Source organism: Equus caballus, chromosome 29 (assembly GCF_041296265.1).
Source record: "Equus caballus isolate H_3958 breed thoroughbred chromosome 29, TB-T2T, whole genome shotgun sequence".
Taxonomy (NCBI): Eukaryota; Metazoa; Chordata; class Mammalia; order Perissodactyla; family Equidae; genus Equus; species Equus caballus.
The window spans coordinates 38751126-38774121 of NC_091712.1; the positions used below are offsets into that span (position 1 = coordinate 38751126).

Sequence of the window (22996 nt, forward strand, 5' to 3'; positions counted from 1 at the left end):
GCTTTTGTGATGGCAGCACCAGAGCCGTGCTCCCGGCTAACAGGAATTATCCCCACCATCCACATCCTGCGTGTGTCGGTTCTTTAAACGTTGCTTCTCCCAACGAAAGCCCACACTTGCAGGCAGCCTGTCTGTCTGTATACAGCAAGCCTTCGACAGTACTTCTCCAGGTACTACGGTTTAGATGTAGTTAAGGCTTTGTTGTTGCTGCTGTTTTCATCGTTGCTTTTAGGTGATTTCTGATAGGAGAAAAAAGCAGCACTATTTCTCCTCTGCCATTTGAATCCTGGAAATCTAAACCTTAGCATCTTAGGTTAGAGTTTGCTGTCCTCTCTGCCTGGGAAGCTCTGTTGGCCCATCCCTCTTCCCTAGTTATCCAAACAGCTGGCACTTAGTCCTCATCAGGGCTTATTTAAGTGTCCCACTTTCTCTGAGTCCTGCCCAGGCCACTCTGGCACCTTATCTCTGTCCTGTCACCCTATAGTACCTTCTTAGGAGCATTTATTATTATCTGAAGTGATCTCATCCCTTGATTGCTTACTTGATTGCTTGCAATGCCTTCCCAATTGCTTACTAGAATGTAAGCAATACTTGAAATCGTCCCTGACACCAAAAAGGCTTCCGTAAATCTTTGTGAATGAGCACACTAAAAAGGTTATTGACTTTCTGATTTGTACATCAGTCTCCTACTAGCTTCTTTAACGTCCGTGGGTCTCTCAGAGACTGATCTTTCTTGATAGATTTTGATTCAACGAAAATCATGAATGTGCGAAATCAAGGGGACTTTGGTACAAGGTGGCAGCCAGTCTAAGAAGCCACTGGTTTGTCTCTCTCTTTCAACCCAGACTTGTAGCTTGATGAAAACCGAGAAGAGCTCGAGTCGCAGCAGTTTTGTTTTAAGCTCCAAAGTTTACGGTAATTTGTGACAGCAGTGATAGAAAACGAATACGGCGCCCGATTTGAAAATAGTGATGCCTTAACTCAGCAGTATCGAGCCATCGATGAATAAGTATCTTCATTGACTTATTACTGATTTTTATGGAGGTGACTTGATTCCAGTTTTCTGAAGGAAGATAGTCCATTTAAAGAAAGAATTTTCTCTTTGTTTTTATTTGTAAACATATTAAATAATTCTTATGATGCAAAAGCACTAATTAAATCCACGGTTATTCAAGATCTAATGTACAACACAATATTGTATATGTATCAAATCACCATGTAGTATACCTTGAATATATACAATTTTTAACTATAAACTACACCTCAGTAAGGTTGGGGAACAAAAGAAAATACATAAATAAAACATAAAGCAAAGCATTTGCTTTTTGTTTTTATGTGTAAATGGATTAACTACTTCTTACGAGATGAAAGGACTAATTAAATCTACAGCTATTCAGTTCTTTTGCATAAATATATCAGTGAATATATTTCACATTTATGTAAATATGGCGTGATTCGCTGCCTTTCATTAATTCAACCGTATAACAAATAATGTTTGAATGACTACCATGTGCTAGGTGTTGGGGATATGATAGAAAACAAAACAGAAAAAACATTCTGCTCACATGGAGCTTACACTCCAGAAAGGTGACATGAACTGGGACGGGGGACATAGTGGGAACAGTGTGTATGGATGGATGGGGGGTCTTAGGGGCTGCAATTTTAAATAGAAAAATCAGGGAAATACTCACTGAGAAAGTGATGTTGAGGCCAAGACACCAAGGAGGTCTTGTGCAGCTGTCCTGAGCTGAGGCTGGTCTGGCATGTTAAGGGGCGTGACAACGCTAGTGTGCCTGGAGCTGAGTGAGGCTGTGAGTCAGAGAGGCGCCTGGGGAGTGGGGTTGGGGCAGACGGGCTGTGATAAGGGAGCTCCTGGGGGGCTGGGGCAGAGGAGTGGCAACTGTGACATGGGCATGAACAGGATCATTCTGGCTGTGGTGCTGTGGACAGGCTGTAGTGGAACAAGAGTGCAAGTGGGAGCACGGGTCAGGAGGGTCTCCCCAGCGCTGTCCTGCATCGACACCAATGCGTAGTTCACCATCCACATCTGTGCTTGTGTATAAACATGTCCACACTGATAACATCTCGCGCTGTGGCAGATAAGAGCTTAACAGATGTAGAACAGCTCACTCTGGCTTTCTTGTTCTACGTATGTCACCGTTCCCTCTAAAACTGAACCCACATGTGAAAATCACTTGTATCTGTTCTTCTTGACACACCAAAGAGCCTCACTTACATACTCTTATTCGATTGTGATCAGTGAGGCAACCGGAAGAAAAAATTTAAACTACCATGTGTTTATTCCTCCACTTAAGCATTTTTCTCTGGCAGCTTTAGCAGGTGGCTTCTTGAACCAATGAACGAGATTTCGTCAAGAGTGGTTTTTTCCCTAAATACCAGGTGACCCGGCCAACTGAGAAGAAGACTTTAGAGTTAAAATAACAGTGTCTTGGGAAAAGAGAATTCACATAAACTCACTCCACATCTCTAACAGTTTTGGATGGTTACATTTCAGAAAATTCAAAGGATTTTTTTGGTTTTTTTTCTTGCATTTCCTTCTGATTCACTCTGAAATTCAGATGTACTCACATCTTGAACTTAGTCGGTGGTCTTTAAATATTTGTTGAAGAATTAGTTAATTTCACATATAATCTCAACTGATCACTGTGGAAGACGAGCCTGTTGGAAATAGCTGTGAAGGTCAAAGTTAGAGGAAGAGCTATTTCGAGCAGGCCAGTTTGCTTCAAGATGGGTTCTGCTACGGGAAGCTTAGAGCTGCTTCGGAAATGGGAAGGATCACCAGCAAAGACATTTTCTCCAAATTTCCCAGAATTTAAAGTGAAAGGTGAAAAGCGTGGCTGCTTGAAAACCTACAAGAGACTGAACATGCCCCAGGCCTGAAGACTTCCCCGCGTGCAACCTCGACTCTGTTCTAATTGCACCAACAATGCAACTACGCCCTGTTTTCCAACAACTCTTGAGACTTGCAATAATTAACAGTGTTCTTCTCAAGAAAAAACTCTTCTAACATGGGTTTTCATGTTTAAAGGAGCTCCCCACAAACACTCTTTCTGAGCTACACTTTTTATATCTTCTAGTGGAAATTATAACCACAGGTTACCATGTTTTCTTTCCTGTGTTTGAAAACCACATGTGTTTTAGTGAAAACACTAAGGTGAATAATGAAATGGAAGACTTTAAAATACTGGGTACCTATCACTGGAAATGGAAATGTCTTACTTACTGCTTCCTCTGCTATAATAAATTCTAGTAAGTTGAAAATATAACTTTTAGTCATCAATCTCAGCTGAATACAAATCACGTTTAATTATCCAGAGTAAAGGAAAAAAAAAAGAGTCCAAATATCTGTCAGAGTTCAGTTATTTTGTACCTTATGGATTTTTAAACTTGAAAGGAGCATATTCTAGTCTATCACTTAATTTTGAAGTTGAGGCAACTGAGGCCCAGAGAGATGACGGGCCGTGTGGATGGGCCTCCCGCATATCCACATGGCTTATCAATGGTGAAGCCCAGACATGAATCTGGATTTCTATGATTCTGAGGTCCATACCACTGTGCTCGGTTCTTAATATAGCAGATAATATTGGAAAAGTCGGAGGGGGAGGTATGTTAAGTGCTTACGTAGGAACTTCCACATGTTTTATTTAAACCAATTCTTACTGGTGAGGTGGGTAGGTGGAAGCAGAGAAGTGTTGTAAAATGTACTGAGCACCTGCTATGTGAACAGGGACCTTAAATATCATAGGGAGACTTTTATCATCAGGATCTAGCTTCTACTGAAGGTAAAGGAGAAGATAATGGTGCTTCTTTAAGGCTGAGAGTCAGAAACCGAAAAAGTTAATGCTTCCACTTTTCTAAAAACATAGCTTGAAAATCGCTCCATTTCTCTGACTTCCTCAGCAATCCCAGAAGTACCCCGGGGACCACAGTATGAACGGATGCCAACCCACTGTAATAGAATAGAATAGAATAGAGCATCCTTACGTGTTCAGGTTTACATGAGGGATGAAGGCTGGGGGTGAGCTGGTCCTCCAGGAGCCTGCCGTCCCTTGGAACCTGGACCACACGACCCTTCCTTCTGTCTAGTTCACTTTCTCATACCATAACCCTCTCTGCTCTCCACCCAGCTGGCCCCTCGGGGCAGCTGCTCGTTGAAAGATTCCTATCCCAGCTCCTGATCCTGGATTCTGCAGTTTTAGAAACTCAGTTTTGGCTGGGTAATCCATACCTGATGAAAACGTGCCCTATCCATCATGGAGGGTCTACCTCACAACATAACCAGTATCTTCCCAATCACCTAGGAGACTAAAGCACAGATCAAATCCATTCTTTGTGAGCAGACATATTTGAAAAAATGATAATAAAGGAAAGAGGGTGTTTCCAAAGGATATTGATATCAAGCTAACAGAGGCTTATCTGTGTCTGCAGTTGAGCAACATATCTCTTGAAATAAATATTTTCACCTTATTAAGAAGCGTGGTTAAGTACAATTGAACAATTCGGAAGCCAGGAAGATGAATTCTTATTATCCAGTCCTCTTCTTCAATATTCTTTATCAATCCTCAGGATCTCCATCATTAAAAGCTTATCTTTAATTACCTCAAGTAAAATTTTTCCAGATGATTCTTTATTGCCTTTATTTATATTTTATGGCGGTTACTTTGTGATACTTTGATGTCATGGACATGCTACCTCCAAAAAAACAATGTACAGAGAGTCATAACTACCCCCACTTGTACTTTGTGCCATCTTTATTGGATTCCATTTAGAAATGGGCATGAACTGTCTTTTGCTCAAGTTGGGAAACATTCTATTTTTTAACATTTTTGAGGCATTTACCCACTGACTATAACGTGGAATTCAAAGTTTTCTTTACTAAATTTTTGCCTTTATAGCACAAATACTTTGTATGATCTACTCTGTACAAGGCACAGTGCTAGGCACCCTGGAGAGGCACAGAGAGAACAACACGCGCACAAATCCGTGGTGGGGGAGACGTCAATGGGCTGCCGCTCAGAGCAGGAGTGGCAGGGTGTATGGCAGGATTTCAGAGAGAGAGAGGGATTGAGAGAATACTGTGAAAACAAGTGGTCAGGGGGAGCCTCACGGAGAAGGGAGAGGAGCCTAGAGTCATACCAGTGGGGGCCCCGAAGTCCTGGAGACACCAGCTTGTCGAACTCCTTCTCTCATCAACTAAGAAAAAAGGACTCAAAGACTTAATGGTTTGTTTGAGGTCACACAACATTAAGCTTAACTTGTTGCCATGCTGAATGATAGCAGAAGAGAGCCAGAGAGCCAGAGACATGGAGAAAGACAGACACAGAGAGATAGAGACCCAGAGACAGAGAGAGGGAGATAATGACCACATCTGCCACACAGTTTGAGCTCACTGAATTCCTGATGAATTCTCCATTACCTGGGAAACCAACCCTGTTTCTGACTACACAGAAAGGACTTGATAAATATGGTGATGTTACATCCCATTTTCATATATCCATTTTATTGGGGTTGACACAGACAGAAAAGTACGCAAGCCACAAACGTGCAGTTCGATGAAGTGTTACAAAGTAGACATACCTATGTAACAACCTCCTACATCAAGTGATCAAACACCATCAACGCAGCCAAGGCCACCCTGATGCCCTCTCCAGACACTAGACCACCCGCCCCTCCAAAGGTGAGAACTACTATCCTGACTTTTCATAGCATAAATTCATTATACCCATTTTTGAGCTTTACATAAATGAAACCACATGGAGTGTGTTCATTTAGACCTGACGCCATTCACTCAGCATTGCGATTGTGAGATTTGCTCATACTGTAGCAGTAATTTGTCAGTTTTCATGGCCGCATCGTATCCATTGATTGACATGCCACAAGGTAACGACGCATTCTACAGGGGATGGACACTTAGGCTGTTTCCAGCGTGCAGTGATTGTGAATAGTGCTGTGATGAATATGCTGTATACATCTTTTAGTGCATGTCGATGTACACATATCTGTGGATTAGGTAGTCATGGAATGCCTGGGTCACAGGGCACCCATATGCTCGGGTTTCGTAAATGCTGCCAGTTTCCCAAGGTTGTACCAATTTGCATGAGAATTTCACTTTCTCCACATCTTCCCCATAATGTACATAATGGATTCACTATGTCCAGGGAGTTACAAAGTAGATCATGGAATTTCTGGAATTTTCCTTCTTAGCTAAGAAATAGAAGGAAGAATTTAAGTTTAGCACCGTGGGAGAGGTCTCCGTTCTGTCCAATGAAATTGCAAGGAAAAGAGAAAGTGTGAACGTGCAAAAAGTAAGCAAATGTAGAGAGGTTTGGGGAAACAAATGCAATAGTCTTTTTTTTTCAATTCTCCCTAGTGTTTGACATTCTATGGAATATGCAAAAGGCCATAATACCCTCACGACCTATGTCTAAAGACTTTCAGTGCATTTACTGTTTGGTTTCCTTAGCTGGGGTTCTCTCTATGTTCCCAGGAAAAGCAGCAGCTTGGTAATAAAGTGTGGTGGCTCGAGCATGCTACACCTTGCTGTGTCACCCAGAAGCCTTTGAAGTTCTTGAGTTTTTAAGCCCTTTTAAGTTCCTTTGGCAGGTCAGGTCACATGATATAAAGGTCCTCAAGCAACAGCTTTCTTGCCTTTGGCTTGGAGAGAAAAGTTCTTAGCGTGATTAAAACTTAATCCACATTTTTGCAGCCCTCTCAGACTTATGTAACACCTAAATTTATTTACTTAATCTGGCAATTCAGTATCACTTGCTTTAGCCTCCCCAAAGCCTTTTCCTCCGGTTAAAAGCACACGATCCAATTAGTGAACACGCAGTTAGTAGTTGTCTTTCCCTGTGCAGTGGAAACTGCTTAAAATGAGTTATGTTTGAAGAAAAAAAGTAAAGCCATTCTGTGGAGTGATAAGGGCAGATTTAAATAGTATCATTCTTCATTCTTCAAGGTATTTTTTTGTGTGGGAGTAATTTTTGTCCTTTAGAAAAAGCAAAGTAACTCGTCCTATTGAGCAACCAGAGCATTCCAAACAACTGCTGAAAAATCTTATTTGTCATTCTTTGAAAAATAAAAACATCAACAAATCAAATAAAAATCAAACAATTAAAAAACGTGCTGTGGACTGTCAGCTACAAATTGCATGAAGTAGATAGTTTGAGCTCCAGTCTTGAGACCTGCGCCCTCAGCCACGACCAGGATAAGATGCCAAAGTATGAACAGTTATCTTTATATTTTGAGATTATGAGGGATTTAAATTTTCTTTTATGTATATTTTTATAGTTTCCAAATGTTCTATGATGAATATTCATTAGTTTATCATCAAGCAAACAAAAAAGTTATTTCTAAAGTAAAATAATTCCAAAAACTATGCACAGATAAAAGAATGTAAAGAAATATAAAAAAAGGTTAATTGTCTTTGGATTGTGGGATTATGGGTAATCTTTTTTCTCTTTTTCCTTTTCTCTAATTTCTAGATGTGTGTGCATGCATGCATGTGCAAGTGAATGCATAACTTTTACCATAGGAAAAATAATAAACATTATTTTTCAAAATCTGCATGCAGCATATGACCCTTATTTTTAACCTCTATAGTTGGTGACCAGAATTCTCTAGACGCTTCAGCGCAGGTCCAAATGAGTGTCATCTGGGTTCTGAGTCTGGCTCTGCCACTCATTTGCTGTGTGATCTTGGATAAGTTAATTATCCTCTCTGAGCCTCAATGTTCTCATCTGTAAAGTATGAATTACCTCACCCATGTTACAGGATTGTTATGAGGGTGAAATAAGATCATGTGACTAACAAACCATGGCACAAATGGGCAACACAGGGTAGGTGCTTATTCAAAGTACAGCAAGCTCTTCCTAAGGTTTATAGAGATTAACTTTATAGGCTTATGGACTATCAATCTTCCCTATGAAATTGGCAGGATGTCATATGACTATCTCTCCGTTTATCAGTTTTAACACAAACACTTAGAGGAAAGGAGTTGTGAAATAATGCATGACATTTGTAATCTAGAAAAATAAGTATGTCTTCCAATTTCAAACAGACACCACGTATCTTTGATTTTTGAGCATAGCATCTCCATCAGGTTCTAATATGAGATGTAAAAAGATTAATTTGTTTGTCATTATTTTTCGTGTTGCTTAAATGTACAAATATAAGCTCCATGATTACTTAACTGTAAGTAAATCATCTGCTCTCCAAATTATATGCTGAATTCTAAACACAGGGCTTTGCTTCTTTTGTCTGCTAACTCTGTTTAGTGACAAGCAGAAAAAGAGACAGGAAAGAAGAAGAAAATGTCAGCTTAAATCTACTTACAACCCATGAGTCAATACAAGTTTAAAAAAATAACCAGTCTCAAGGGCTGCCGTTGGGGGGCTAAAAACAAAACTTTCAAGGGTGAGATGCTTGGGTTGGTAAGACCATGAAACAGAGCACGTCAAACTGACTCACACAACAGCCAAATATGGTCAACTTGGCCTCATTAAGCTATGTTCTAACCACTGAGAAAAAAGGAAATTCCTTATATTTTTGTTTCACAAAATTTTTACTTTAAAGTGAACGGTTGAAACTTTGGTGTAGTCAAGAAAATTGTACACAAAGAAGAGCGTAATGATGTCCAATGTTTTCCTGGGCCATCAGAGCATGACATCCTTGACAGTAATAAAAATCTTTTTATACCAGTGAATATGTTAAGTTAGCAATGACCACAATCGCAAATTTTGTTATATTCCCCATGACTGACAACTAGAACTTTCTTTCAATTGACATTTATTCTCAGAATTTTATAGCTGGAAGATACCTGATAGAAGATTCCATGTAGTCAAACGTACTTTTGTGAAATGGAGAGTCCCTCCCTCCATTTGCGTGTGTGTGTGTGCGCACACATGGTAATAGCAGAATAAAACCATATATAGTACATGCTTGAGAGGTATGGATTGAAGGAGAAGGGAGTCATGAGGGGCAGGTGTGGCATTTCCCTTGTTAAAAACGCGATCGAGAGGTAAAGTGGCCCACACTAAAGTCAGGTACCTTCACTGATAGATTTTCAAATCCAGGGGCAATTGCACTATGTCAAATTGTAGACTTGCAATAATCAAATTTATAAATATGACAGAAGGCTTCATCTTGATTTCCTCCTCCTGGATTCACAGATTAATTCTCAGACTTAACAACCTTTCCTGGGGAGGAATTCTCATCAAAATGTACAGCCTTTCTGACATTCAGGTTGCTGTTGCTTTTCCGCTGGTGGAACAGCATCACTAAAAAATGGGCTGTATAGATTACTCTATCTAATCAATATCTCTCTAATTTCAGACAAACGTTTACATCCATTTGGGCCATACTCCTCAAGCTGATATCCCAGCTCACCAAATCCAGAACTGTTTCTGCAGGAACCTAGAAATACTGGACCTTCTCTCTCCTCCTGATTCTACCCTTAGAACTTACAAACACGCCAGAGTTTATTGTGCTAACTTGTAACTATGTTAAAGCAACCTTGCGAATCTTACTCACTATCTGATTCAGATACCTATGTTATAATTGAGTCTCTTCACTGGCAGTGATGACTTAAAAAAAAACCCAGGCCCTTAGGATTTCAGAAGCTATGACTAAAATAAGACAATATTGTGTTTTCATAACTGCCCTACCTTTTTTAAAAAAAATAAGGAGGGACACTTTCATGCTCAATTTCATTCTTTTATGATGTAATAGTAATTGATGCTCAGGAAAAAAACGATCTACTCTAAATGTTCTGCATCATTAAAGGCTAAATTTTGTTTTATTTTCTACGGTTGAATTATTAAGTGGGCATTTTGATACATTATAATTTGCAAATTGGCCATCTATACGCGTGTTAACTCTTCTCTTCTTAGGAGGCCCTCCTCATCAGGACATCCGCAAACATACACAATTCTTTTTAGTGTTTCAAGACTCAGACTATAATTTCAGCTCCTGTCTTGCTTCTGTTCATCTGCTGCAAAAATTATGGATTTGAGTATAACAGACTGGCCGTCAACTCACACCCCCCCACCACTTACTGGCTTGATGAGCCTGGCAAGTCACTTCTTTGACTTCTAAGACTCAGCTATGGTATCTGTAAGATGAAGAGGACATTACCCATCTCATAGGATTCGTTGTAAGAATCCAATGAAATATTAAAATAAAGTGTTTAACACCATGTCCTGACACACGTCATAAATGCACAATAAATATTAGCTAGCATTAGGTTCACTCATCATCTCTTTCTTTCTTTTCTTTTGGTGAGGAAGATTGGTGCTGAGTTAACATCTGTTGTCAATCTTCCTCTTTTTGCTTGAGGAAGATTGTCCCTGAGCTAATATCTGTGCCAATCCTCCTCTGTTTTGTACGTGGGATGCCACCATAGGGTGGCTTGATGAGCGGTGTGTAGGTCCATTCCCAGGATGCGAACCCCAGGACACCGAAGCAGAGTGCACGAACTTAACCACTACACCACTAGGCCAGCCCCATCATCTCTTTTTCTTAAATTAAGACTTAGAACCTACCTCCCCTATGTCGTCTAAGATTTTAAAATTAGCTTAACATTACTAAGCAGTATAATAACAACCGAACTTTCACAAACACCACCTTATGAACGTTGTTCCTTTTTCCCTCAGCGTTCTCCTTTCCCCACAGGGTCTGGAAGAGTTGGTATCAATCTTCTTATCAGCAGTAATCAAAGTTTATTTTCTCCCCAAGGGGAGGGCCAATTTTTGCTTCAGGTTTTGAGCTCTCTTTTCGCAATAACAATTTCTAAATTCTAATTATCCTTTTTTCCCACTTGACAGTATAAAGTCAAACTAAAGACAAAAAAAAAAAAAAAACCTTCCTTTCCCTTGTCCAAACTGTGAATTTAAAATATCTGGTTTTTGTCTGTGCTTCTGTCGCTTTGACCCATAGCTCCCAGAACACTTTTGACATTTTCTGAATAAACTGATGCTAGACTCCACGTGTTTTTCATGTCTTTGGTTGGGGTAGATCATTGCCTTCTGATTCCGTGCTGAGTCTTCTGAGGCTTCAGGTGGCCCACTTTACAATCAGTCTCTGCCAGGCCTTAGGAAAAGTGGATAGCTAAATTCCTCGGGAAACAGCCCAAACTGGTTTCCTCTGAGTACTGATTTTGTGCAGACAGAAGTGTCCTTGTTACCTAATCTATGCTCCAATTGTCCATGTTTGTCATATCCTACTTCTCCCCAAATACCATCTTTCTCCAAATTGGGGCTCACCATAAGAAGATTTTCTTTTTAATTTCTATCCTAAACCCTTTATAGGTGGTTAACCTCACAGAGGGCGCAAGAGGTGGTCTCTTTGGGAGATAGAGCAAAATCATCAACTAGGTCCAAAAGAAAAGCAAAGCGATGCCTCAAGCTCCCTTTTGGAAATCCCAGGTGGGAGGAAGATGGATGGCTGTATCTCCAAGGATAAGACTCATGGGAGTCATTTATTCCTTAGGTCGGGATCCAAAAAGCAGGAATTAAGTCTTTCCCGGTTAAAGTGAACTGAAACCTCTGCCCACAGTCTGTCAGCACGATTCCAGGAAACTTCAGGGCAGAAACTGAAGGAGGAAAAGAAGCACAAAACTGAAAGTTGGGGTGTGTTTAACGTAGAGAGTGGAACCTCACCACCCACATGTAGTCCCCTCCAGGAAATGCCATTTCCTCTTCCAGGAAACAAACGTGTGGAGAACTTCCGAGCAGCAGCCATGTCGCTAAAACAATGAGGCAATGTCTGCTGTGAAACAGAAATGCCTCGTAGGCTGCGGAAGGAGAAGGCTGGCCGTGCAAGATGCGGGGCTCAACAGTTCTAGAGGAATCCCGAATGTCTAGCATGTATCAAGAACAAACTTGGATTTTTTCCTTTTGGATGAGATTCAAAACAGAACAAAATAAATCCCCTTTCTAGATATAGGAAGAATATTGTTTTAATAGATCCAGTCTTCAGATGAATGGATTTCCAATGGTAGGACGATATGGTTCTAGAATAGGATGGTAGCATGGGTCTCCAGAGACCAGCTGTCCAGAAAAGAGAGAAGCAGAGGATGGAAGGAGTGGTTCTAGGATGGAGATGGTATTCAACGGTGCTGGAGGGGGCTGTTCCAGACTGGCCTGAGTTCGAATCCTGATCTGGTACTTTATTTTTTATTTTAGTTTTTTGGAGGAAGATGAGCCCTGAGCTAACATCTGCAGGCAATCCTCCTCTTTTTTTGCTGAGGGAGACTGGCCCTGAGCTAACATCCGTGCCCATCTTCCTCTACTTTGTACACGGACTCCTGCCACAGCATGGCTTGACAAGCGGTGTCATGTCCACGCCAGGTATCCGAACCAGCGAACCCCAGGCTGTTGAAGTGGAATGTGCAAACTTAACCACTGTGCCACTGGGCCGGCCGCTGGTACTTTCTTAATGGTGGGAACCTGGGCAAGTTGCACAATCCTTCCAAAGCTCGTTATTCTCATCTCTCAAATGGAGATGATGATATAACATCCACCTCCTAAGATTGTTATGAGGATTAAGTGAATGGTGCATCAAAAAGTGCTGCTTACAATGCCTGCTATATAGGCACGGGGTACATGATCATCAGCAGCATCATTATTTGAAGCTTTTTTTAAAAGCCACTGACTATTGACTAAATTAAAAGGACATATGAATTTCCCTAGAGCTCCTATATGTCCTTTACCTCCTTCTCAAATAGCCAGTGAAAACCCCAGCAACGGGGAATGGGTGGGTTTACTATCTCGGCATCTGCCATCTCTTCTCCAGGTGACGGGCTCCGTATAAGGATAGCTGGAGAAGAGCCAGGAGGAAGGTGTTTTGAGCTGGAAGTTTCTAATTTGCAGCCTGCAGTGGGGGTCATTCTTCCAGCTCTGCCACCTTGTTCCAGCCATAGGCATGTTTTCCCACTAAATTTCAATAGCAAATACACAATCAGTGCCTACTATGTGCCAGGCTTTAGTGATGTGAGCTGGCGCATCCAAGGTTCTGTCCACCCTCATGCCTCCTGGCTAGAATCTTCTAAAAGATGGCAGCCTGTCTACTGGATGATCCTGGCCTGCAGGTCCATTTAATGCTGTTTGATATTAACAAACGGGGGAGAGGGGCTAGTAATTTTCATGGAACATACTTTTTGTCCTTAAAAGGTGTGTGTGTGTTTGCTTTGCTGAGTTCCTACAGATCAGGGGAAAGAGTCTCCATAGCTGGCTTCCTAGCACAGGCCTGCCACAAGGCAGTCACGTGAATTAACTGTCACCAAACCCTCCTGGGCCCCAGTTTTTCATCTTTAAATTAAAAGTTGGGAACCAGCTGTAGTCTGAGGTCCTTTTCAGCTGACACTGTACTTCCGTGATCAGAAGCTTGCTAATCCAAGGTTTGGCTCTTTTATGCCTTTTTAATCTCCCTTAAAAAAAGAGATTATTCTTTTATTTCACAGACTAATCTGGTCTTAGAGTGTTGTAGCAAAAAAAAAAAAAAAAAAAAAGAAAAGAAAAAAAAGGCTTAACCAAGTACATTTTAATCATTTAATGTCATAATGGAAATGCAACAGCTCTATCCTAGTATTGGTAACCAGACATAAAGCTTTACTAACCTGCATGAAAAATTAATTCTATGGCGTATGAGAAGAACCACCCCAGTGGTCGTCGTCATGACCATCGTTAGTGTCAACAGCACCGCAGAAAAATCTTCAAATGACAATGCACTGTAACGTTACATTGCAGCTTCAAGGGTGGTCAAGTTTAAAGCGGTGCACCTCTGGAAGTTATATATAAAATGACAGTTGTGCAGAAACAGAAAATCAAAATCATAGGTAGAACGCAACCCGGATAAGATTTTTTCACCGGACAGAATTGCACCGACTTCTCAGGCAGGTAAATTTAAAAGAGTCATGTTCACAAGTCCTTTCGAGAGTGTAAAAACAGACAAAACAGAGTTCTCTTTACCGAATGACCTTGATCTTTCCAACGAGAAGGATCGTTTTGGTTTTTCGGTTTGGGTAGATGGAGAAGCAGGTGCTCTCAAGCTCCGTTTTCCTTGCGCTCAGCATGTGGCTGATGCTAGGCGCCCCTTGCGGGCCCTCCTTCAGCATCCTCGCCCCGGGGGGGCACCCCATCCGCATCTTCTCCCGGTCGGAGCGCAGCGGAGCGAGAGGCGCGAGGAAGGAGCGAGGCTGGAGGGGAGGGGCGGGCGCAGAGGCGGAGACCAGGCGCTCGGCACCGCGGGGCGCGCCGGCCGCGGGTTCCTGGGCGGCGTCCGGGGAGCCCGCTGGGGCGGTCGGGGCGCAGGGTGACGAGCGCCCCCTGGCCGGCGCCGCCCGCGGGCGCACCCACCGCTCCGGCCCCGCCAGTGCCCCCGGCAGCGCCGAGCAGCCGCGCGCCCGGACCGGAGCCCACCCTGCAGGTAGGTCCCTGCGCTCGTCGCCGGCCCCGGGAGGGCAGGGGGTCCGCCCCGGGCCAGCACCGCGGCCCGGCGAGGGGAGGCCCACCCCAGTCCCGCTTTGAGATGTTCCAGGAAGAGGGGAGCAGGATGAGAGCGAAATCGAAAAGACACTCGAGCGCAGCAAACTTCTGGTCATTTGTTTCCCGTGGTTTCTTGCGTGCCCGTTGCGCAGGACGCTGCGGACCTTGGCCGTGGGGCGGCCACTGGGTCTGGGGCCGAGGGCGCCTCCTCTTTCCTTCTCGGGTTTTGTTTGTTTGGTTTTTTTTTTCTTGTCTTACTCTCACCTGAATTAATGGGGGAGGGAGAGAGGGAAGAAGGCGGCGTAAACTTTTAAATTCTTGGCAAACATTTCTAAGGAGAGATGTTTGAGACAGATGGCAACCTGTCTGCAGAGGAGAATAACTTGTTTTCTTGGAATTTGCTAGAGCAGGGGACAGGGCTGCCAAAACTCATGCTTTGAAACAAACCGCGTCTCTTTTCCAGGGCCTGGGGTAGGGTGACGCCGGTCTCTGATAGATACCAAAAAACCAAAGCCTGGTGCTCAGTCTTGTAACCTTGAGTGAGATTGTTTATCAGCGTGAGGGACTTTAACATGAGGGCTACATGTTAGAGTAGAGTTCAATGTCTTTATTTTATTGGATTTGTGAGAGCCCCGGTTATCAATGTGAAATGGACTGTTCGTGCTAAAGGCTTGGGGCACTCCCCGTGGGCATGAATGAAGAGAGACCCAAAGGCTGGCTCTGCTGGGAGATTCTGGTTATTTCTGCAAGGTGAGTGCCACTTGCCGCCTTGTCCTTGGGGGACGTCCTGCTCAAAGTGGTGCTAATAAAAGACGATTCAGTAATGGCACAAGCTGACAAGAAGTGTGGGGTGGTGACATGGAAAGAAGAATGAAGACGCACTCTCTCCCTGTCCGTGGTGAGAATGAAACAACCCTATATAGTGTGCGGGGTCCGCAGGCTCCAGGGGCCCTTTCTGAACACATCTGGCAGCTCCACTCCATTGTTGATCCCCTTGCATTGTCCTCTAGAAGCTGTGATCACCACCGGTCCTTTCCTGGCCGAGCATGTTTGATAGACAGACAAATACTATTTGTAAGGTCCTGGGTCCCCTCCACGCCCACCCCACACCCCAACCTGGCGAATCCCATCTTCCTTTTTTCCCTAACTTATCTTTGGTAACTCTTGTAAAATGGCAGGCTTACGGCGGTTTCTTCATCTCCTCTGAAAATGCTGTGTCTAGTGGGAAGGAGGGTGACATTTACTAATTTGGTTGCAAATTCCTTTTGAAGTTTATGCACAGCTGTTTAAAACCCCTCTGCGCCCGGGGCCATTGTCTGATGCAGGTGTCTGCCACAGAATGATCTTGTTCTCTTTCTTCTGCTGATTGGAACATACATATATTTAAAGATGCAGCATAGGAAGAGCTTCTGAAACATCAGAGCCTCAGCTGTGAAGCTCCTCCAAGTTAGCGACTGAGTCTAAATTAAGATGGTTTTTTTTTTTTTTTTCTTTCGCCAACTTTTATCTCTGATTTCAAGAGAAACCTGTTCGGCGTCACCAGCCTTTGTTTTGGCCTCCTGTGATTTTTTTGTAAACTTTCAAAATGTAAACTTCCAGGGAGGACTCTCGTCACCATCGTCCGCCTTGTCATGTTCACTTCCGCCACTGTCTTGTGCTAGGGTGGCTCAGGATGGCAAGTGGCTCTGGGGCAAATTTCGTTGGTTCTCCTACCAAGTTGACCTCCCGAAGACAGAAACTCCTTTACTGAGTCTGCCTTGAACAAACACGGGTCAGCTACTGGAACTGGGATTTCTTTTGCTGATGTCCCAATTTTCTTTCTCATATGCAGGGGTATAGTTCGATTATTCACACCTTGGTCCCTCTAATAATCTCAAAGATGCCTTTGAACATGAATTCTCGATTTCTTGTGCTCACAGCAGGTACTGGGGGCTTCCCTGAATAGCCCGTTTGTCTTTGGTCATTTCCAACTAGGATCCCCATCCCGTTGTAATATGGCCTCTCTCTTCTGTGGACAAGAGGAAATGCTTGTGTATAATGAATTTGATGTTTTCTCTACATTCCCTGTGGACTAGGTTTGGGATTTCTTTCGAGAGTGAGGGCTTATGGTACAAATCTGTAACTGGCATTCAGGAGTAAATCTCCACAAATCTCTTTATAATACAGTATTTAATGATACGACATTTGCTTTCCCTTAAAATAGGAATTAGAATCAGTACTTCTGTTTTTAAGGCATTTCATGTTTTGGAATTACTGATTATGTTGTCTGCCCCTGAAAACACTGCTGATATTTCAATCTGATGTGGTTGTTGATAAGGGTGTATTTGATTTCAGGTGACTTCCTTTTTATAGGGTTCATTCTTTCATTTCTTTTTTTTTCAAGTATTTTCCCCCAAATCATTTAAAATAAAAAATTGTTACATGATGAAAAAACCCCAGAGAACACAAATGTATCATGTGATTCCATAGTTATATAATTTCATTGCCCCAAATCAACTCTGTCATTAAAAGTAGAGAAATTAGTCTTGTGGTGACGTACACAGCATTAAACTCGCTCTTTCTGTTTCTGTGCATTGTTGTAGAACTTTGTCTCATTTTCAAGCAGCAATGCATCTAACTTGGCTTTTTCATACATATTCTAGCGGGTAAGGCAGAAATCAAGAGAAACTCATAGAAAAACATGATGTTGAGGGAAAAGGTGAATGAAAAGTTGTTTTCTTGCAATAATGGAAACGTCTTTCATTATTTTAACTCGTCAACCATTTATATGCAAATTCACATTGCTCTGTCTTCTAAAAATACCCTTGGGGCAAAATGAGAATCAGAGGTCTCAGAAATTAGGAATAGCTCACTCTAAGCCCGGAATCATAGATTTCTGCTCTGGGATACAATTAGCAGGTATTTTGAAGGCGTTCACTGTGGCTGCACATACAGGTCGCTATAGGTTGACGTTAACTTTTGATTTAAGCTAATAATATTGATGATAATAATCATTGAGCCAACAAAAGCAATAAAGCATGGTTTTATTGATTATTTATAATTTACTTGCCAGATATTATACTCAGAATTTTATTTGTATTTGACAAACATTACTATCTCATTTAATCTTCGCAAAGCTTTTAGAAATTAGGTATTATTATTATTATCACCATCATCCTCATTTTACAGATGAGGAAGCTGAGGCTCAGACTTGCCTGACCACCAAGCAGTTGCCATAAACCACAGAGCTGGCAACCTACCAATTAAATGTTTTTAAATTCTGGTAAAATACACATAACATAAAATTTACCATCTTAATCACTGTTAAATGGCCAGTTCAGTGGCATTAAGTACATTCACGTTATTGTGCGACCACCACCACCATCCATCCACAGAACTCTTTTCATCTTGCAAAACTGAAACTCTGTCCTTATTAAATGATGACTCCCCACTTCCCCTCCCCTAGCCCCTGCCAACCTCTGTTCCTCTTTCTGTCTCTATGAATTTGATGACTCTAGGGATCTCATATAAGGGGAATCATACAGTATTTGTCTTTTTGTGACTTGCTGTTTCACTTAGCGTAATGTCCTTCAGGTTCATCTATGTTTGTCACGTGTCAGAATTTGCTTCCTCTTTAAGGCTGTGTAATATTCCATTATAGGTATATATTCCACTTTGCTCATCTGTTCATCTGTTCATGGACACTTGGGTTGCTTCCACGTTTTGGTCTATAAATAGTGCTGCTGCAAACATGGGTGTACAAATATCTCTTCAATTCTCTGCTTTCAGTTCTTTTCGCTATGTACCCAGAAGTGGAATTGCTGGAGTAAATGATAATTCTCTGTTTACGTTTTGAGTTACCACTACACTGTTTTCCATGGCGACTGCACCAATTTACATTCCCACCAACTGTGCACCAGGGTTTTGGTTTCTTCACATCCTCGCCAACACTTGTTATTTTCTGGGTTTTTGATTGCAGCCATCCTAATGGGTGTGAGGTGGCAACCAGTTAACTTTTACCAAATCCTTTGATGACGGATGTCAGGGGTCTGTGGGCTGATACTCCTCCTGGATGTATTGTTTTTTCTTTCTCACATTGTGCTTATGTACCTTTCTCCAGCGCAGAATCATTGAAGGAACTAATATCAAGCATCCCCTGAAGGACTAGAGAAACCATGGACAGGAGGGCTCCTAAAAGATAAACACAGGTCCTTCTCGGTAGGGTTGCCCCTGCCTACATGAAGGGCCTAGTGATTTGGGAATGAATAGTTGTCAAGAGTAAAATAAGCATGGTATTCGCATTAATAACTCTAACTGTGTGCAACAGACCGTTTGCAGAAGATTAAAGGTTGAATTATCTCTGATATGTGATCAAAACAAGACAAATTCCCAGGAGAGTGGAGAAAACTGAAAAGGAGATGGCTATGCTTGAATCCACTGGGCTTTTGTTGGGAGCCTGAGAGCCACGCACTGGGCAGTGTAACCCGCGGGGGAGGCGCAGTCAAGGAAAGAGGAGATTACAGTGAAGTATGATGGTTTCGTCATGTCTTTGTAGTGTTCTCTGTCAGCTTACAATATTATGGTGTGCAACTCTATTACATATTTTTTGGTTTGCTTTGTCCATTCCTCCTCTAGAATGTAAACTCCATGAGGGCCAGCATTTGTCCATAGCTGTATCCTCACCTAGCCCACAGCAGCCCTCCGTAAATAAGCACAGAATGAAGGTACAGGTGCTACACTAGGGACATGCACGGTGCTACAGGAGCACTGAGATTTGGGGTGTCTGAGAATATGTACCAGCAGAAGTGATGGCTTGGCTGAGATGGGTACATGGCAGTGGGCCAGGGGAGGACGTTCCAGAAGGTGGGAAGAGCATTTGGAGAAGGACCTGGCAGCACGTGAGCGTGACATCCCGGTGGAGGAAAGGAACACAGCCTGGCTTGAGTGTAGCAGGTGAGTGGAAGAGAGCAGAGTAAGCTCAGAGGCTTCCCCCTCTGAGTGTGTTGTGTCAACTACGACTCTTTAGATATACAAGTGCCAAGAGCAGACCCCTTACTGCCCTTGGCTATCTCATCCTCCTGCCCGTCTCCAGCCCTCTGAGCTGTTCCGCTCAATGGAACAAAGTACAGAGGCCTGGTAAGTAGAGTGCTACCAAGGGAGGCGTGAGTTTCCAAAGGAAACCAAAGGCTGCAAAGATAAGATGACCCTTCACAGCCCAGGTGAACAAGAAGCCAAGTCTTTCCCAAAAGTCAACTGAAACGCCTTTCTTGGCATTTTGGGAGGAGCTCATCTCAGCTGTGTGTTTAGCATTTTTAGCACAGTAGCCTTCAACATTCTCCACTCTGAGGTCCACTTATATATTTATTTCAGTAATGCAAAAACAAGCCTCTTACACAGTGTTTTTGAAACCGCAAGACACAGTCCATCACTGGATTATGAAATTAGTGTATTGAGTTGTGACAAGCATATCTTTAAAAATGAAATAGAAGAGAAAATACTAGAATGCATTTCATGGCGCAAGAGCGATTATTTCATGAAATTTTGTATTGTGGAGTTTGGAACATATTAAATCTGTTTCTTACCTAAAAGCTTGAAAATTATAGACTTACCCACGGCATTTGACTTTTTTATACCATTGCTTTAAGTCATAGACTCATATAAGCTTGGGGCTGGAGGGAGGAAGAAAAGTGGAAAGGAAAGGGACATCTGTCGAGCATGCTCTGTGCCAAGTGCCTGGACACATGAGATCATCCCCTCCTGGGGCCCTGGGCATTGGGTGGATCATTCATAGTTTACAGAGGAGACGCTGAGGCTTGGAAAGGGTAAGAAACTCGATCAAGGGTCACAGAGCAAATTACTACCAGGAAACGCTGATCTCTTGGCTCCTAATTTAATATTCCTCTCCTGCCTCCATGCATTATATTCCCAAAGTTTGTTCATTCGTTGGCTGTTTGGGGAAGACATGTTTTCAGGGAGAGTGTTATAACCATATTCCACATTTGTTAGGGAGAATATATGAGCTTTGAGATATACTCCATCGGCTTCTCAGTGAACTAGATCAATTAGGAAGGAATAGTATTGATTATGCAGACCAGGGGACTTTCAGCCTGAAGCTGACAAAAATGGAAACAGCCGCTCTTTCCTGCCCGGAAGCTTTCCCCTTGGCTGCTGGGAAAAGACAAGCCTCGGTGGTGCCATGTGAGATAACGTCCTTTCCTTTCTAAAGCTGGGGTCCCCAGGACCACCGCTGAATCCAGCTGTCTAATTTTCCCATGTCCATACAGAGGTTGATAAGTTCTACTGGACAGAATGATGCAACTGTGCAAATTCATGATGCTCGAGTTCCATGATTTCCAACTTTAGCCGGGCTCGCAGCCATTCCCTGGTCAACTCTGTTTTGCTTCTACGGCAGCTGTTTCAAATCTTCTCGTGCCTCCACTGTCCCCTCACTCTCGGCGTGTTGCCTCGCTTCCTGCTTAACTGAGAAAATGGAAGTTTCCCTGATGAGAACAACTTGACTCTGATCACGGGGCTACAAACCCAGCTTCATTTGGATCCGCCTTCCTATCCTTCCTTTCCTTCACAATGAATAGAAAATGCCTCACCTCCTGTCTCATGTTCTTTCTCCATGGTTGCTCTGGAATCCATTTGTTCCTCATCCTGGGGAATCCCCTTCTCTTGACTACCTCCTCCCTGTGCTGTGTTTTCCTTCCCTCCCTCATTCCTGGCCCCCTTCTCCCTGCATCCAACGTGCTTAAATCCTTTCCTTATTTGAAGAAAAAGACCAGCCTTCTACGCCTTCCTCCAGCTTCTTCCATCTCTCTGTCCTCCTCTTCCTGGCCAGACCCCTTAAATGGTCCTCTCCACCCCTGGCTCTGTTTCCTTGCTCCACATGGCTTGGCCACAAGCATCTAGGAAACTCGCACACTCACACTCCCTATTGCTCATTCTTGCTAAATTCTAACTTGACTCCTCTGCATCAAATCATGTGCTGTGCACCCCTGCATCCTTGGGGCAATGTTTTCCTTCCATCCTCTCATCCCTTTCTCCTTCTTCCTATCTTCTCTTTTGCAGGCTCTTCCTCTCCTTTCTGTCCCCTGGAAGGTGATGTTCGTCGATTTTCTCACCCCATGGGCAACCTCATCCCTCGTTGGCTTTACCAGCCATCTCCCTCTGACCACTGCCCAACAGTTACCGGTACGAAGTGCTGCCGATCCTCTTCCACAGCTAGTTGAGGGGACCAGCCAACACTGCACGCCCCAAACTGAATGTATCAGCTTCCGCTTCTCTTTCCACAGCTATCCCTCTCTCCTTCTTTTCTGTATCTGACACTGGCATCACCTGTTCTTGCACAACCAGAAATCTGGATATTTTCCCTTGACTCCTCACCTCCACAGCTCATGCAAAACCAAGTTCTGTTAGTTCTACTTCCTGCGTTTCTCCTTATTCCATCCACCCGTCCCACCCCTGCTCTCTGTTCATGAGCCACCACCATTTCTCTTCTACATTACTGCTGGCACCTCATAACTGTTCTCTGTTACTGTGGGTTGTTCTGCATGCTGCAGCTGGAAGGATCCTTCTAGAACCTAGAGCTGAGCATGTCACTCCTGGGTTTCAATTCTCCAGTGGCTACCCAGTGCGCTTGGAATGAAGCTCAGACTCCGTAACATGCATTAGAAGATTCTAGTTGATCTACACTCCCCTGACCTCTCCAGCCTTGTCTCTCCAGCACCACACACATCACATTCCTCCAAGTCCCAGCCTCCTTGGGTTCCTTAGCAGCCCCGTGCCTCCCATTGCCTCCTGCAGCCCCTAAACCCCTCCTTTCTCTGGCTAATTCCTAGACATCTTCAATCCCTAACTTAGACATCTTTTCCTCTGGAAAGCTTTTCCTGATCCTCCACATTAGGGTTTTGTTTCCTCCCACACGTTCTTAAAGCACATATGAGATCATCTTTAGAAAGTGTTTAGCAGTGTGTGTGGCATATGATAACCAATCAATAAATATCAGCTACCTCGGCCTCCGCGATAGATTGTGAACCCTATGAGGCAGTCACATTCTCTCTTATTCTTTGTTGAATCCCCAGCATCTAGCACCATATCTGACATACAGTAGGCGCTCAATAATATTAGTGCAATAGATACATGAGCCGTAAATTTTAGAACCTGTGATGTCCAAGGGACTGGGTGCTAACTGGTAAGAGAAAAGACTCCCAGCAGGGGGTTAAATGTCTGCACAAGTAGAATCCTCATCATCCTGGGCAGTTTTTGCCTTTGGATCTCTGGAATTATCTGGATAAATTCTACTAGAAAGTCAGAGTGGAAGGTGAGGGGAAGTATTTAGAAATACTGAGAGGCAACTTGTGACAAGGGAAAAATTCCAACTCCCCCTGTCTGTGGTGTGATTTTCTCCCTCTGTCATCCTCATAGCTTCTCACTTCGCTGATCGTTATAATGCCAGTAATAAAAGGAAAAGAGACCAAGCTAAATGATCAGGAAATAAAGGTAATATT

At 43.0% G+C, this 22996-nt stretch overlaps 2 protein-coding genes across 3 annotated transcripts in view; one reads left to right on the forward strand and one right to left on the reverse strand.

Moving 5' to 3' along the window:
* Positions 1–8791: 8791 nt before the first annotated feature.
* Positions 8792–14696, reverse strand: LOC138921387 (uncharacterized). The gene is made up of 2 exons (XM_070255007.1): positions 13989–14696; positions 8792–11611 (listed from the first exon to the last, which is right to left on the reverse strand). Exons 1-2 carry the CDS (start codon positions 14618–14620, stop codon positions 11494–11496), a joined length of 750 nt encoding a protein of 249 aa, XP_070111108.1. The 5' UTR covers positions 14621–14696; the 3' UTR covers positions 8792–11493.
* The window catches only part of PRKCQ (protein kinase C theta), a 119888-nt gene continuing 111198 nt past the window's right edge, over positions 14307–22996 (forward strand). Inside the window, exon 1 of one of the 2 annotated variants that reach the window (XM_005606942.3) lies at positions 14307–14445. The gene's annotated coding sequence lies outside the window, so the exon portion shown is untranslated. Of the gene's footprint in view, positions 14446–14760; positions 15255–22996 lie in introns of those variants that run through there. The other variant, XM_070255005.1, reaches the window with a different exon arrangement.

What these genes read in the sequence shown, in the direction of transcription:
- LOC138921387 (XM_070255007.1), bottom strand. Translation starts at nt 14,620, where the DNA reads ATGACCAGAAGTTTGCTGCGCTCGAGTGTCTTTTCGATTTCGCTCTCA. An exon ending in GGAAAGATCAAGGTCATTCG is followed by an intron (nt 11,612 to 13,988) that starts GTAAAGAGAACT and finishes TTCCTCCTTCAG; the next exon opens with TTTCTGCCCTGAAGTTTCCT.